The sequence below is a fragment of the Cyprinus carpio genome, chromosome A15, assembly GCF_018340385.1.
Source record: "Cyprinus carpio isolate SPL01 chromosome A15, ASM1834038v1, whole genome shotgun sequence".
Taxonomy (NCBI): Eukaryota; Metazoa; Chordata; class Actinopteri; order Cypriniformes; family Cyprinidae; genus Cyprinus; species Cyprinus carpio.
Window position 1 is genome coordinate 26,356,356 of NC_056586.1, and position 18,256 is coordinate 26,374,611.

General features: G+C 34.5%; 1 protein-coding gene across 4 annotated transcripts; it reads left to right on the top strand.

The window, feature by feature from the left end:
* The first annotated feature begins 6,368 nt into the window (after window positions 1–6,368).
* Window positions 6,369–17,222, top strand: LOC109067475 (inward rectifier potassium channel 13-like). Of its 4 annotated transcripts, XM_042771614.1 has the most exons (5): window positions 6,402–6,503; window positions 6,592–6,598; window positions 8,510–8,650; window positions 13,350–13,863; window positions 15,923–17,222. In XM_042771614.1, the coding sequence occupies exons 4-5, from the start codon at window positions 13,380–13,382 to the stop codon at window positions 16,519–16,521; spliced, it is 1,083 nt and encodes a 360-aa protein (XP_042627548.1). In that variant the 5' UTR covers window positions 6,402–6,503; window positions 6,592–6,598; window positions 8,510–8,650; window positions 13,350–13,379; the 3' UTR covers window positions 16,522–17,222. The 4 variants fall into 4 exon arrangements, with proteins under 4 accessions (XP_042627549.1, XP_042627548.1, XP_042627547.1 ...); XM_042771615.1 differs by lacking the exon at window positions 6,592–6,598 and having other exon boundaries at window positions 6,369–6,503; XM_042771613.1 differs by lacking the exons at window positions 6,402–6,503; window positions 6,592–6,598 and adding an exon at window positions 8,006–8,116.
* Window positions 17,223–18,256: the final 1,034 nt, after the last annotated feature.

An 18,256-nucleotide genomic window follows, 5' to 3' on the forward strand; every position in this document is an offset into this window, starting at 1 on the left:
AGTCCTGTTAAATCACCACACACTCTCCCACTACAGCCATTAAAAGTCAAACATCACCTATAACACTCAGTGAACCAAAACACACACACAAAGTCAGAAGAAGCAGGCTCTCAGTGGTTCAATATACGCATGTGTGTGTGTGAGTGTGTGTGTGTGTGTGTGTGTGTGTGTGTGTGTGTGTGTGTGTGTGTGTGTGTGTGTGTGTGCCCTGTGGTTGAAGTGGTGATGAATAATGCAACAAGCCCTTTAAAGTATGGCCACTGACACAAGGCAAAAACTGAAAGAACCACTGAATTCATGAAACTGAATTATAGAGAGAGAGACACAAATCTATAAACCCTGGGTTTTCTCATAAAACAGGGTGAATAACAAGAATGAGGTGAACGTAAACAACAATTGAGACACATAAAAGATGTAATCGGGTTTTGCTTGCCACATACGTAAACCTTTCTCATTCTAAACAGCATTAGCACCATCACTGATTATAATTGAAAATAGTAGGAATAATCATACTTGTATCATGATTTGGAGAAACTTTCATGTGCATGTCAAAAATGTGCAAAGCAATTTAAACAATTAACAAAAATTAAGTGAATAAATGTAAACAGGCCATAAATATGAGAAAGATCAGTTCTCTACACTTAATAGCAGGAGTCTGACGAGGAAATTTTTTTCAGTCAAACTAAACAAAAAAAGTGCAGAGTTGGCCCGTTAAAACAATTTCCACTTGAAGCACTTTGGAAACTATTCTATGATTTCCTTTTACTCATTTTTCTCTTCACAGCCAAAAATCAAAACCAAACTCAATAAGGACTACATTACCCATAAGCCCAAGTGCTGGACTACATCAATCTGCTCTCCATCAGAAACAGATGCTCTCCATCCTTGTTTGACAAATTGCTGTTGCTCCAGCTCAGGAATGTCTAGCTCTCTGTTTTTTGGTCTTCTACATTGCTAATTTGTTTTCTTTTTACATTTACCTTTCTCTCCGCCCCTCTCTTATCGCATTCTTTCTTGTACAAACATCCTCACATAATGTACTGTACATGCTCACATGCTAAAAATCTCTCTCTACCAACCACAAGCATCTGGATACAACAGACATATTCAGAGCCTGTAATGAGGTAGACATAGAGCAATAAACATGTGTGAAATAAATGCACAGTGTGATTGGGGAAAAAAAAAGCGTCTATAAAGAAATGGTGGAAAAAAGAGAAAAATCAGAAATGTGTCAAATATGGAATAATGCATACATTCTTGAATAATAAAAACATTCACTTTTACCATATGCATTAAATATGCAAATCAATTGAATAATAACATGTATATAATGGTTAACTGTATGTGGTTGCCAAGCTATTAAAGTCTGGAATCAAAAGTCATAGATTTCAATACAAACCCAAACAAATTTCTTATCAAATTCTTCCAGACCAAAAGAATTCAGCTATACTAGCCACATTAATTTCATAGTCTTAGTTGTTGATATTTTATTTATTATTTTATTATTATTATGAAAAAAATATTTTTATTTACTCACCCTTATGCCATCCAAGATATACGTAGATGAGTTTGTTTTTTCATTAGAACAGATTTTGTAAAATTCAGTATTACATCATTTGCTGACCAATGGATCCTCTGCAGTGAATGGATGCCGTCAGAATGAGAGTCCAAACAGCTGATAAAAACATCACAATAATCCACAAGTAATCCACACCACTCCAGTCCATCAATTAATCATAATCTCTTTGATCTGTGCATATTTCTTTACTGATTCAGACGAGACAACTTTTTCACTGGAGAAAGCAATATTATGGATAGAGGACTCATATTTTAGCCAAAAGCAACAGTTTGAAGTTGAAAACATCTTGATGGATTTGTTTCTTACAAACACGCTGCTTTTCACTTCACATTAAGTGAATAGACTGTGGTGTGGATTACTTGTGGATTATTGTGATGTTTTTCTCAGCTGTTTGGACTCTCATTCTGACGTGTGTGTGTGTGATGTGTGTGTGTGTGTGTGTGTGTGTGTGTGTGTGTGGTTTGTGGTCTGTTATGCTTTCTTGATGATTCACTCCTTTTATTGAATGCTCAAACAACGCCAGCACTGTCTGGGTCCCAGCAAACACACACACATAAAGTCCCAATGAATTCTAAAGGAGTGACTTGCTCGAAGAAAAATGTGTCCTTTTCCATGTCTTCTTGATTTCTGTGTATTCAGAGAACTTAGTACAGTTCTGTATAAGTAGTATTAGTATTTTTAGACCAATAAACCTCTTGACCCCAACAGAGGAATAATTCCCCAAACCCTCCTTTTTTATCTCACTTTCTCTATCTCTCACTTTCCATCAGGTGAGTCGAGTCATCATCACAAAAAGTGTCAGTGGTCACTAAGGAGGCGGCGTTCCCATTTCAACCCTTTTGGGATTCCTATTTAGAAAAAAGCCTACTTTAGAGATCAGGCTCCTGCAGCAGCAGACGAAGCCCAATCGACTTGAACAATGCCAGAGACTTTATTCATCGACATGTGAATCCTCCTGCTTCTCAAAGACCAGACCTGAAAGCAAATGTTGACTAGCTTTTAAACTCTTCACAAATATGTCAGAATGTTTTCTAGGTAGTGAGCAGAAGCATCTGAATTTGTCTCATGATCAGCAAACAGACTGGCACAACGGTTTAAATATTGCTAGTAAAGTAAAGTCAGACACACTGACAAACAACTGACCTCACTGAAATGTTGAATACAGAATTGGGGGGAAAAATGTTGTACTAGGCTCCTGCAACAACTAGAAAATCTTTCAAACAGGGTGAAGCTTCTTCTGTCTTGAAATATTGAAGGCATCCTCTGTTCAGGTACTTACAGGTACAGGCAATTTACATTACATTTAAGGTAGACGTTTACATTTTATCAGTTCTTGTTTTCCTTGGGAATCAAACCCATGATCTTGGTATTTCTAGCAATGTGTTCCACTGATTCAGCAAGAGGAAAGGTTGAGCTCAGTGTTGTGCTTACAACATTCAGTGTAATATCGTGGAAGAGTCTTTATTTGAGGTGTTTGAAAACTTTGACATCAACTTTCATCTATCTCCAACATTCACATACAATTGTCACAGTATACTTTCAGTCACACAAAACTTTCAAATTTGTTGTGAAGCAGCCAATTCCCTGCACTTAATAAATAAACAAATAAATAAATAATGAATGTACCCACACAAAACAAATGGCTGGCAATATGTCTGATAGAAAAAATCATTTGTGAATTACTTGTGAATTATTGAGATCTTTTTATCGGCTGTTTCAAAGAAAATCAATGCATGCAGGGTTAATCAATGCAAATAATTATTTAACAATTAATAAATATTTCTTAGTTCAGAAAATATTATTCATAACCACTTATTTTAAAGGAATACTGTACAAATAATAATGTTTAAGTGGAAAAGTATTGGTAATGCTCACGTTTTGCTCACAGTTTTGATGTGAATGCATCATACATCCTATGTTTAAAAAAATCTAAATATTTATGTCACCCAGAGTTCAAATCAGATCCAAAGATCTTCATACACACAAGATCGGAATTGCATAAAACTCCATGGAAATCAATTGATCTCCATCAGAAATGAATGACTTCTGGACTGTCATTCGTCAGAAATGGTGAAGAGTAAAGATGTACTTAAGGGTTTTGCAAGCAGGTGTTGAAGCGAAGTCTGTTATCTTGCAGAGGCAGACAATAAAATGGGCAAATATTACTATAGATTTGCATTGAAGGAGGGACCCTAAACCTATCTAGAGATCTGAATATCATAGATGCTCTTCTGACTTAAGAGACCATCCAGAGCACCTTAGCAACCACATAACAACACTTACATGGTGGCAGTGAGTTTTACATGAGAAAGCAGTGGTCACAATTTCTTCAGACAATGTGAAAAAAATCATGTTTACTTTGCAAGTTTCTATTGGTTTACATTCCATTTCTCATCTCTGACCTGTCTTTCCATTCTCTCTCTCGGCTCACAGACCACCCGTCGTTTTTTCTGCTACTTTTCCATTCCTTGCTTCTCTCGCATTCTGTTATTCCCTTTCCCTTCATCTCAGTCTTTCTCGCCCTCTGTCAGACAGTGTTTCTTCTGTGTTGTGACCTGGTTTAACAGAACTGAGCTAAAACAAAACCAGTCTCTGTGAGAGTGTATGTGTGTGTGTTTAAACAAGTCAGTGGACTAAATTTGTGTTTTCACTGGCTTTAGGAATTTGTTAATTGTCCTTGTCAGGGGTGTGCATATACTGTACATCAGGAAACAGGCAAATATTATTTAAATAACATCCAAATCATCCAGTGTTATCACTACACTGCGCTGTGTTTTGCACCCAACTGACCCTGTGTCTGACCACAGAAGAGTTCACAATGATATATCTCAACTGTCACCCAGCTATTCAATTAAATAAAGAACAAATGGACTTTTGGCGCAAAAAGGCATGTGCTCTGAATTCTCTGATATTTTCACCATAGAAATATATCAGAAGATTCAAACAAATCTCAAAAATATCTCAAACTGTGCTCAGATGAGCAAAACTCCCAAAGTCCACAGTCAAAAGACAAAGATTCTGATATAAACTCACCCAGACACAAAACTTTTCTCATTTAATTCTTCCAAAAGATTTACGCTGGTATCTACATTCATTTAATGTCTCTGTACTCATTCTGTCTGTCAACAATTGTCTCATTTGTGGCTGTTTTTATTTCTCCTGAAGAATTTTAATAGAAACATCTGTTAAAACATAAATAAAACAAGCAAAATCCCCATTAAGTCTCCTAAGCTTTGTAAGAGCCACTGAGTAATAATTCTTCCTCTGGGTTTATATAACACTCACACTAGTCCTGCGATGTTTGAAGAGGAATGTGATGAGGAAATGAGTTTGATAAGACTTATATCTAGTGGCAAACAGTGGACTAAGTTTCACAACAGTAATCAGAAGGTTTAAGTATATGCTTAAATGTTTCGAAAAGGACTGAATACAGGAAAGGTGGAGTTTCTGTTCCTTCAGCCAAACAGCACATTAGGAAAGAAGCAACAGGAAACTTTGTTAAAACTAGTCTCAGATTTATTTATTGTGGCCAAGTTAAGCCAAGTACAGCCCATTAAGTGTGACGTTTTGATCAGACTGCTGTGATTCAATTTACGGGTTTCAGATCAGTTTCTAAATTATATTGAGTATTTTCGTGTATATCTAACCGTTTGTATGTAGAATGTAACTGTTTACCTATAATTTGCAGTTATCAGACACCAAGCAAAGAGACTCTCATTTTCTCATTGAATACACACGCAGTTTTTCATCGGTAATTGTGTGTCTACTGATTCACACATTTGTCTCTGCTAAAGTGTGCAATATGTTGGTGAGGTTTTGTTCGTGGCCACAGTGCGCCCTCTGCTGGTATTCAATGAAAACACAACAAATTGTAAAATTTATGCTCGGTGAATAAAGTGTGTAAATCTTACAATAATGACTGATATTAATCAAGGTCTTACATCTAGTTTTTATTATTAGAATATCAATACATCATAGTATAAATTATGTTTTTGTTTTTTTTGTTTTTTTTGGTTATGTTGTTGTTGTCTTTCCCCCCATAACAAATAGAAACATTTCCCTAACACTTCCTTGCCATAATGTTTCAGATTTTTACATTTGTTTTAATTAACTTTTTTTAAGTTTGAGATTGTTATTCCCAATTATCTTGATTATTTTCATTAGTCTATTACTACTGTAATGCAATAATAAAACTCCAGACACAGATCTTTTGAAGATGAAAACCAGTTTAAATTAAATTCAGTACAACAAATACTAACTGGATGTAGAAATGTAAGAATTATATACATATAATTAAAAAAAAAAATGATATATTAATTTTATTATACCACTGGCATTTTATTGCAGAGTGAAGCACAATAATAAAGTTGGTTAGTTACAAGTTACTTAATTTTTAAAATATGAGGTTGCTTAATTATCATGAAAATGTCACAGTGAAAGAAAAAAATAGCATACTGATATTGCACAGTTTTATTTTAGTGCCAAATTAAGCACAATACTAATAGACTACGGTTTCTTTAGTATGTTTAATAAAGTACAAGTTACTTAAATTACTCAAAAATTATTTATTTTATTTTTTAATGATGGTGCTAAATGTTTTTTTTTAATAAAATTACTAAAATAACTTAAAATATTTTAGAGTTTTAGACGTTCTACCAAGTTTGGCTGTTCTGACTTCCAGTAGCTGATGATCAAATATCCCAAAACCCATGAATGAGACGTAAAGCTCATAAATTACTGCTGTTGACAAAAAACCTCCGGGTCGTGTAAGTTCTTTGGTGCCTTGCATGCTCTGCACGTCTGAATTCTCCTCACAGCGCTCAAAGATCCAGAGGCCCAGCTTCGCCTCAGGACAATTGAGAGACTGCACAACTTTCACAAAGGCTGTGAACCCCGTCATTGATGCTCGAGGAGGCAACACGAGGTATGTGAACTCTTAAACAGGATCTTTTTATGCAATTTCAGTTAGTTTTATTAGTAAATATCCTTCACTTACCATTATGTCTTTTAAGACAACAGGTAAAACGATCTTTGAAACTTTTCAAGTGTTGTTCTACAGAAGAAAGTAAGGCATAGAGGTTTGAAACAACATAAGAGTGAGTAAATTGAAAAAAATGACAGATCTTTTGAGTGAAACGTCCCTTTAATCATGAGTAAATGTTGGAGAAAGAATGACACAGAAGTCATTTATACATAAATATATCATTGGTATATTCCTCTCAAAATGATTGTAAATAAACACCATTGTTTGCTCTGTAGCAACATACAAAATTTAGCTAGCTTTTAGCTGTTATCTATTATCTAGTTGACAGTGAAGACCTACAGATTTCTTATCATTGCAATAAACTGAGGCCGTCAGCTGTGTGATGCAACTATTCTGTATTCAAATGGCAACTCACAGAAAATGACGAGCCTGCCTTGGCCTGCGGGAAGCTGTTCATAAACCGCCATAAAAATATTTTCATTTGTTGATATTTTTATAATGCATACTTTTGTGTGGAGCTCTCATTTAGATAAGGTGGCCCTGACACTAAAGTTTCCCACAGGCAACAATTTTTATTTGGAAATCACTACCAGAAATATCATTTATTGGCATTTTAGTGGCATTTTAAGAAAAGAGCAGTATTGATAGTGTTGTTACTTACCAGTGTTAAATTGTACAAGTGTGGTCTTGCACAAATCTTGAATTTCTCAATTCTTCTTTCTAGAAAGCACTGAGATTAAAGGAAGACTTTGGAGCTTCTCATATTTTACTCCTGAGGAAAAAGACCTCAGTAAAGTCACATTTTGAGTCATTTAGAGTTTCAGAAAAGATCTAAACAATGTTTCACATTGTGCACAGGTCTGTCTGCAATCGAAAGTCAGAGATCTCAATATGAACTTATACATTTCTTGTCAAATGTCAACACAATTAGGAAAAATATCTGAGAGAAAGTTGATACTTTAAAAGTATCTTAATAATAAATGAGTAACAACACTGCAAAAAAAAAAAAAAAAAAAAAAACTTATATATATGATATATATATATATATATATATATATATATATATATATATATATATTTCTTACTCAGTATTTTTGTCTTGTTTTCCAGTACAAATATCTAAATGTTCTTAAATCAAGGCATATTTACTCGATAGGCAAAATAGCTCAATATATTAAGTCTTGTTTTTTGAAAAAAATCTAAATTAATCAAATTTAGGTCTAAAACTAGAAATAAATATTTGCCAGTGGGGTCAGAAAAAGATTCTTGTTTTCCCCTTGGATTACGTTTATTTTTTAAACCTTATTGTTTTAAGCATAATCTCAATTACTTTTTATACATTTTGCAGAAAACTATTTTATTTGATGTCATTTTGCTTCTCTAGTAATTTTGCCTTGATTTAACAATTCATAGATATATTTACTGGAAAACAAGATAAAAATAATTAAGTTTTATTTTTTTTCTGCAGTGAACAATTAAATGTGATTACAAGGCAACCAACTGTCATCAACAATGTGAAAATTGTGACCCTTCCTGCAAATGAGAGACATTATGTAAGCATTAACACAAGCACTCATGCAGAAACTCTCACGCTGACCAACAAAAACAGGACAAAATCTGTTTTCACTCCTTAGCCGAAAGAAAAGTTTAGGTTGAGAGAAGTTTATCAGTTAAAGCAGCTTCAGAAAGATGGGTTAGAAAGACAAGCTACTGTACTGTTCCTTTCATCACACACACACACACACACACACAAAAAAAAAAAAAAAAGAACACACACACACACACACACAGAAGTGACTCTAGGTGTTCTCCTCCTCTCTCAAGCACTCCTAATTGGCCACATGCTGAGTAATGTGACCAATGAGTTTCAGGGCCGGCTCTCTTCATTGTATGTGTGTGTTTGTTGGAGTTCATCAGTGCGTTTGACTCTTTGGTGTCTCCTACAGAAGGATCTGGATTGGTTTTACACTCTGGCTGAGGATCCACGGTTCCTCAAGTTCTAGATCCTGCTTGAACACCTCAAAAGGTTTGACGTTCTGTCGAAAAACACTGAGGAATCCCTATTAAACCCCAAAGAGAGAAAATTGGTGAGTAAAAATGGTGTGTGTGTGTGTGTGTGCGTGTGTGTGTGTGCGTGTGTGTGTGTGTGTGTGTGCGTGCGTGTGTGTGCGTGCGTGTGTGTGTGTGTGTGTGTGTGTGTGTTTTATGCTCTGTTAGAGAAATTATTAGATAAGACTTATAGCTGGAAGAGAAAAACAGAAGATATTGTGTTTGTGTGTGTGTTTTTGTGAATCATTGTTTATTCATAAAGGATTTTGTGACATCTATTTTTTTCTCTTAAAGGAAAAGTTCACCCAAAAAAAAAAAAAAAAACAAAAAAAATCCAGGCCAGAAACGAAATGCAATGAGGACCGGGTCTATCAAACTCCAAAATAATAAAAATAGCACCATAAAATTAGCCCATAAGACTCTTGCACTGTATAAAGATTGAAATTTAGGTCTGTCAAAGCTATGAAATGGAAACCAAATATGTGGCATTGATGTGATTTGGCATGAAGCATCTTTGCTCTTTAGCAAAAATATAGTGTATGAGTAATATAGACTATTTTATAGTAATTTTATGGTGCTTTTAGTCATTTTGGAGCAGATACAGACTCTTTTTTTTTCACAAAAAAAGTGGCAAGGACTCTTAAAAATATATATTTTTTGCGTTTACAAGGTATATTTTAGGGTAACTGTCTTTAAAATATCCATATCTCTCTCTATTCTCTTCTCCTTCTTTCCTGACTCTCATCACACACACACACACACACACCTGAAATAATCATTTACCCATGAGCACACCAGACTCATTTGCACTCTGACACATTGAACTGTGTGCAGTGGAGAATCACTCAGTTTTAATCAGTCCAAATCTCTGGTTAAACTCAAAACCAAAATCACCGAAACAAGACACATTTTTTTCCATTCTAATTCAGCTTGAAGTTCACACAAGTAAACCATGCACGACACGTGCTAAAGTTCAGATACAGTGCTTACAGTAACTAATAGCACTATCTCAAACTCTCTCTCTCTCTCTCTCACACACACGCACACACACAAAGGTCCAGGTTAATCTTATATCCAGGAATCAGCTACTCATTGTTTTGCTATTGTTTCTCATGTGTTGAAGAAAGCAATCACAAGGTGAGGTGTCATTGAGGTAGCTTAATAATTGCAAGATTTCAATCAAAGATATGACTGATGAAAGGGAAAAAATAAATCAAAGAAAATAATGTTCTTATCTAGATTTACTCAAACTACATTATTTGATTTTTAAATAATTAAGTAATCTGTAAAAAAATGTACCTAGAAATCACAGCAAACAGAAATGTGCTGACCACGACTTAACAAAAATATAGGTGTAAAATGTCCTGTTTGCTAATATGTATCATAATTCTGTGTAAAATCACATGGTGTCATCTAAAGTATGCCAGAATATTTCATTAGATTAGGTGTACTGCAAAAAAATAAGTTTCTTATATAGTATTTCTGTCTTGTTTTCCAGTACAAAGATCTAAACATTCATATATAAAGGCATATTTATATTTACTTGCAAAATTACTTAAGATAAGAAGTCTAAAAAATGTATCAAAATTAAGCAAATTTAGGCCTAAAACAATAATTAAATATCTGCCAGTTAGGTCAAAAACCACATTGGCAGATTTTATTTATTTATTTATTTATTTATTTATTTATTTATTTATTGTATTTTTTTATTATTTATTTATTGTTTTAAGTATAAACTCGCTTGATTTTGAGACATTTTGCAAGACTTCTTATGTCATTTTGCTTCTCAAGTAATGTTGTTTGAAAAACAAGACAAAATACATTTTTTTGCAATGTACAAAAGAAAAAAGAAATGAAAGATTGAACATCTGCAAGTGTAAATAAGCATTTTTTCATACAAACTTAGTTCCATCTGTAAATATGACCAGTGTCACGCTGTCAACTGAAAGCCCGTCATTCATAAGCTAATGAAACCTTGTAAGAAGACAAGCAACAATATGGTTATGTGGCAATGACTCATGCTCTGTCTGCAAAGGGTTTGTGTAAATGAATGGCATTTATACATATGGAGCCATAGTATAGCATCAGATGTCCAGAATGTGCTACACTAGATGTAGCGCTGACATTATCAGCTAGAAGTTAATCCATGGAACAGGACACATAAAGAGACAAGTGTTTTAATCGCCCTTTGGCTAGATCCGATCACATGAAATACATGTGCCGCAAACATCTATGGTCTACTGTATTTTATCATGTGATGGATTCCCTCATGAAGTTTAGGTTAAGATAGAAAATGTTCATGGTCTTGTCTAATTGAATGTGTACTTCAGGGACCAGCGGTTATATTGGGCCAGAATGATCTGGAATGGTGTTAACTGATTGAAGAATTAAAAAATAATTATGATATAATTATATAACATTCACAATAAATGTGTTCTCATTTCCGATAGATATCAACTGACTGTATCAACTACTGGCAGCAACAGTAATTAAATAAATCCATGCTTTATTAAAAGTTTTACAATTGGGTTTTGAACCCAGACCAATACATGCATTGCAAGTTTATATATATATGATGATATTTGATGTATTTACGGAATGTATGGAATGAAGATTTATGGAAATATTTTCGAGAGCATTATCCTAAAATTCTGTCTATTTCATTGTTGTTATTGTTAATAAAAACTAAAACTGTTAAAAAAAAAATGTAATTTAAATCAAGCTGAAATAAACATAAACATTACGTAAAAACTTGAAATCTTAAAAATGTGAACAAAAATGATGAAAACTGAAATTAAAGTTTACATTTCAGTACTAACATTATATACATATATATAAGTATATATACAACTATATATATATATATATATATATATATATATATATATATATATACTGCAACCGCAATATGTACAAAAGTTTGGCTTCAGTTAAAAAATATTAATATATTTTAATATAATACTTTTATCTTTGCTTTCATTCAGCAAGGATGTGTTAAATTAATGTTGCAAAAGATTTTTATTTCTAATAAATCCTGTTCTTTTGAACTTTCTATCAATTAAAGTTGTTATGGATACAGTTTCAACAAAAATATGAACCAGCATAACTGTTATAAGGATTGTAATTGAATAAGATTTGTTGCTTGAGCACCAAATCAGCATATTAAAATGATTTATAAAAGATCATGTGACACTGAAGGCTTTAAATTGGAAATTACATTTAAAATACTTTAAAATAGAAAATAGATTTTTGTGTGTGTGTGTGTGTGTGTGTGTGTGTTTTATATTATGTCACAATATTTATATTTTGGTCAAATATATGTAGCCTTGGCAAGCATTATATTTTATTTAATTATATTTAGTCATTTATTTTATTGTTGTTGTTTTTTGTTTTGTTTTTTTTCCAGTAAATATATTTATGTAGTAATATGGCAAAATGCATTCTACATTGAAATTATCATGTCATATCTTGTCTAAGTTCACCAGAAACACCTAACCCAGAAATCCCATTTTAACCTCTGATGGGGATCAAGGTCAGGGCACAATATGCTAGAATTTGTAAAGACTGAAAGCAAATCTCACTCATCTTCAGCCAGCAATTTTCCCCATTAGGAAAACATTCCCTCTCCTCACCAGGAGAGAAGCCGGAGGGCAAGTTAACATTTGGTAAATGAAAATGTGACACTCTCCTCTTACAGTTTAACCTGAAGTGTTGGCTTCCAAACATCCTCAGGCACTTTCATTTAGTGTGCCTGCATAATATTTACAGACACATTTAACTTGTTATACAAGGGGCTGGTACATTATTCTTTGCCAGGTTCTCTAGCACACAATCTAATATCATTAAGCAGCGTGACACATTGAAAAAACATTATGCTACTGGACTTCTTTTTTCTTTTTATTATTATTTCAGTGCTTTGCTTTTTAGTGTCAGACTAATTACTAGCAGTCGTCTGGTAGAGAGAGAGAGAGACAGCTCAAAAAAAAAAAAAAAGCGGATTAAACACACATTCCTGCTGTCCTTTCCACACACACACCCCACTGAGAAACATCACCAATTAAATCACCTGGCAGCCACATCAGTGCAGAAGTACACACACTACACATCATCTCTGAAATCCCTCACTACATAACAAGTCAAACAATACAAACTATTCATTACATTTTCTGTTAATTACATCAAATCTGGCACTATTTTTAGATTTTTTGAAATTGTGCATTACATCACTTGTTCACCAGTGGACCTTCTGCAGTGAATGGGTGCCATCAGAATGAGAGTCCAAAAAAAAACATCAAAATAATGTCTTGTGAAGTGAAAAGCTGCATGTTTGTAAGAAACAAATAATAAAAAAAAGACTTTTTAGCTTTACACTATATATATATATATATATATATATATATATATATATATATATATATATATTATATTATACTATATATATATAGTGAAAAAAAATCTCTATTTTTGGGTCAACTGTTCCACTAATGATTAAATTGAGGTAAAATAAACGTTTAGAGCATAATACATCTGCATACAAATTCTTCAAAATATCTGCTTATGTATTTCTCAGAACCAAATAGAAGGTAAACATACAGGTTTAGATTGACTCGTGTTTGAAATTTCTTTTTAATATTTTGAGGTGAACTTTCCCTTTACAAACATCAGATTTTCATATGCAAAATTGCAGAAATGCAGCATGTGTAACTGATATCAGGTGGTCTTTGCTCACCTTTCCAGGTGCCAACCGCTTGCCAACTTTCCATCACCATGACAAGCACCACCAGCGACCAAAAGGCTGTGTCCGGCCCCCTGATGGCCAAACCTTACCGTCAGCGGCTGGTCAGTAAGGACGGAAGGAGCCTGATGCAAGGCAATGCCCCAGGCTCCAGAGAGACGTGGTTCGGGGCCCTGCGGGACATGTGGGGGACGTGGCTGGCGCTGCGCTGGCGATGGGTGGTGCTGGCATTCTGCGGCTCCTTTCTGCTTCACTGGCTGCTGTTCGCGGTGTTGTGGTACCTGCTCGCCCGTGTCAATGGAGACCTGGATGTGCCCGACCATGACTCCCCACCACCCGGTCATGTGCTGTGTGTCAAACACGTGACAGGCTTCACCGCCGCCTTCTCTTTTGCCCTCGAGACGCAGTTGACCATCGGGTACGGCACCATGTACCCCAACGCTGACTGTCCGACCGCCATAGCGCTGCTCGCCCTGCAGATGCTGCTGGGACTCATGCTGGAGGCCTTCATCACTGGTACACACCACAGTCTTCTACTTTACTATAGAAATATGCATGAAGTTTATATAAGAGATATAACTTACCTTGGTAATGAGGATTTTATTTTATTGAGATTTTATTTACAGGAATATTCTAGATTCATTATACGAAAAAAAATCAATACTGCATTAAAAAATAAAAAAAATAAATGTTACAGTGAGGATTTAAAATCACATATGTTAGTTAATAATTTTATAAAAGCATTTACAATAACTCTTATTACAATTTGTTTATCTGTCTTGGCAAACCTACTTTTTAAAACAACAACAACAAAAAAAAAATTATTAAACAATAACAAATTAAGCAAGTAATCATTTATTTTTATTAATTTTATTGATTTACTAAATTATTATATTTGCAGTTTTTTTCTTTCAGTTCCTTTCTATTCTAATTTCTACATCCAACATTCTGAAAGAAAAAAAAACGTTTTTTTCCCCCCAATTAGTTACCTCAGAAAATCTCACAATGACCTATAGAGACTTCAGATATATGTACAGTCAGTCATGGGACTGAGTTCCCATGCTTTAACGAGAGCACCAGTAAAAGACTCTTTGATGGGAATGTTTTAAATAAAAAAATATCACGAGAACTTTGCCTCTGAGCTACAGGGTAAATGTAAATGCATCACAAATCTGGTTTTGTAGACAATCCTGGTACTGAAGCCCTCAGAGCAAATGTAAAAGGACCTGTAGATGTCCTGCTATTGAACTAGAAAATATAAATAGATGTAACAGTATGCATGCACTGAAATCAAGGGTAGGCTACTTGGTCCTACTTTAGAGTTTTAGTTTATTAAGCCACCCATAAACACAAATACTGTGAGTGAACTGACAAATGCAGCCAGAAACAAGCAGCATGAACTTTCCAAGATGGCAATGTTATTAAGGGGGACAGTAATACCTGGGGAAACCATTCCTGTTCATTTTGATAGCAGTTTCTTCACTTTTGGCCCAGGGGTGACGTACACACTCTGCATGTTGCCATCTTGGCTCAACTGCAGTTTTGTGAGCCAATCATCTGAGCTGCAGATGTCATGTGACTAATCACTGTAGCTCACTCACAACTATCCTGTGCTTTGATTCCAAAGACAACAGACAGGGGGAAAGTCCATTTACAAACATTTACTATAATATAATGAAACATTTGCTTACAAAAAAAAAATGTATTGGCTGTCAACAGAGGAAATTTTACAGAATCTACCAGCAGGGGATGACTGCTCATGTAAACTAGTCTATGGGTACTTTGAGTGTTTTTGATCAGGATTGGGCAAAATTCTGAACTTAAGAATTATGATTGTGAATAAGAAGTTGAATTGTAAAGACAGAAAGGGGAATTCACTGAATCACAATTCAGATAATGGTAACAGATAATTGCATTTTAAGAAAATTAAGTGCTTATATATATTTTTTATATAAAATAGGTATTTAAAAAAAAAAAAAATCAAATGACATTCCAAACCAATCTATAACCAATCTGTAAAGATTTTTTTTAAAGACCTTTATTTCTTGAATTATTTATTATACATTGTTTTCATTTGAATTCCTTAAATTCAATTTCATCTCTCAATTGTGGCAAAGTTTTTATTTATTTATTTATTTATTTATTTATTTATTTATTTTTTTTTTTTATTTACCTTTTTTAACCTTTTTAACTTACATTTTTCAAAAATAAATAATTATTATTATCATTATTATTATTGTATACACATTTTATATTATTATTATTATTATTATTATTATCATCATCAACAACAACATCATCATCATCATTTATTTACCTTAATAGTTAAAATATTTCGCTGTTTTATTAAGCTTAATTTTATTTCCTTTTTTATCCTTTCATCCTATTTTTTCTATCACTTCTTATGTGCATTTGTGCCAAAGTTTGTCCAGACAAAAAAGAAGAAAAAAAAGTATACATTTTCTATTGTTATTATTATCAATATAAATACTTTCTTTGTTCAATTATTTATTTTGCAGTTTTATTTACTTTGTTAAATATTATTTCATTCCATTTTTTTCCTGTCACTGCTCAGGTGCATTTGTGGCTAAGTTCTCCCGCCCTCAAAAGCACTGCGGTGGGATCCTGTTCAGCCCTCAGACCGTAGTGTGTGAGGTCAGAGGTCAGCGTTGCTTGATTTTCCGCGTCTGTAACCTGCTTCCAAGGCCGCTGGTGGACGTGTGTGTGAGCGCCGTTCTCTACGAAGAACGTGACGATCATGAACTCCACCAAACCGCGGTGGAATTCAGCGTCGATAACCTGGGGTCACGACCTTGCCCTCTTTTCCTGTCACCTCTGACCTTTTATCACCCTCTAACTCCATCCAGCCCTCTAAACAATGCCCCAAACACCAAACACTTCGAGCTGGTGGTGTTCCTCACCGCTTCTCAGGAGAGCACAGGCTCCGGATACCACAAGAGGACGTCCTACCTGCCAGACGAGATCCAGTACGGCAGCTGCTTCGCCAAGGTGACGTCCTGGCACGGAAAAGGCCAGAGCAAAGCCAAAAGCATGCGCTATTTTGACATGCAGCCCTGTCCACTCATGCTCCCAAACACACACACTGGCGATGCACTGGAGAAAGAGCACGTGGTGGTCCAGATCAACGGGGAAGGCAGTGACCGTGTGGAGTAGCAGTGCTTTATTTTTTTGCAAGGGTGTATGATTTCATAAGAATTCTCCACTCATGAAACTGGCATTTCATTTCACAACCTCCAGTTTATGACTTTTTTATCCCAAAAGACAACCTCAGTTAGTTATGGTCTGATATGTCACCCCATCTCATTAGAAACCCTGCTACAGACACACTTGCATTTTCCAGAGCAACACAGATGAGTGACGGCTGATTGAGATCTTGTTTTCATATGGCAATAAGAGGAATCTCCAATGTTTTATGATTGTAACTGACCACCTTCACCCTGAATCCACTGACACCACAAAACCAAGTTTGAGCCCTTATTTATTCGACGCCTGGACATTGTCACTGCGTAACCTGTCTGTATCTGAGTCAAGGGCTTGTTTTCAAAATATGAATTATTAAAGCACTGCACTCAGTGCTGGGTAGATTACTAACAAATTGTAGTCCATTACTGATTACAAATTACATGATGGAAATGATAGTGTGCAACACAAACTATTAGATTACACATATTAGGTAATGCATTCTGACTACTTCTTGATTACTTTTAGATTACTTTTGACTTAAAATATATTCCATCCATTTAGTGTATTAAACATTAAATTATACCAGGGATTCATGAACGAACTACAGGGGGTTTGTGAATTGGTGAAATGCTGGAAGACTTTCCAAATGCATGAAAGAAGTAGAAGAAGAAGTAAAAGCGAGGGAGGAGAATCTTTTCTGAGAAAATGAAAAGAAAAACAAAGAAAGAGAAACATATAAGAATAAAAAAGAGAACAATAATCATGGCAATCACATTTTGAATAATGTACTGCCGTTGTGTGATCTATAAAAGTGTAACTGTGATCTGATTATGAGCATTTTAAAATGTAACATTCTAATTACAAGTACTTCAGTTTTGTAATCTGATTACATAATCCAGTTACATGTAATCAGTTTCCCAGCACTGGCTACACAGACAAGGTCAGCCTTGTCCATAAAGTATTTTTATCAAAATGCATGAATGTTAAGGGTTAGTTCAACCAAAACTGAAAACTCTGTCATCATGCACCTGTCACTGTCTCATATCCACAGAAGGTGGATTTATTAATATAGTGTTGCAGTGATGACCCGGAAGTTCACATCACCCTGGTTCCCTCGACAAAAAAACCACAACATCATTCCACAACATTTTTTATTATATTATAAAAATTAATTCCGTTGCCAAAAAAAATTTATATTATTCTTACACATAAAAAGTAAAACGCTACTCATGAGCTATAAATATATACCATGGTTGCATAACTTTAATGTCACCACCATTGAGCTTACAACAACTCTTTCATTCTTTATTTATAACATTTTCCCTGAAGGTCTGAGTTAGAATAGCTTGTAAGAGTGTGATTATAAACACAAAGAGGCTGTAAAAGCAGACTAAAAGTGAGAAGATGAGTTTATCTGTTCTGTGTGATAGTGTATAATGTCCCGGTCAGCCTCTGTGATCCCATTTAGACACTTGTTGGCGACCTCCTTTTTGAAAACAAATAAAAGAAAAAATCACAAAGGAGTAGTCCTAATGGATTTTTATATTGTAGAGTAAAATATCTTGAGCTTGTGTTAACCACAGACCTAGAATTCAGCCATATAATGCTTGTTTCTGGGTTTTGGCCTAAAAAATGTCATCTCTGCAACACTTATTATTATTCAATATTCAATGAAAAAATGACTTTTGTCCTATTTGGTTGAACT

Bases quoted from the DNA above. Each gene is read 5' to 3' on its own strand.
- LOC109067475 (XM_042771615.1), top strand. From the start codon at position 13,380: ATGACAAGCACCACCAGCGACCAAAAGGCTGTGTCCGGCCCCCTGATG. The intron at 13,864-15,922 runs GTACACACCACA...GTCACTGCTCAG, and splicing joins GCTGGAGGCCTTCATCACTG to GTGCATTTGTGGCTAAGTTC.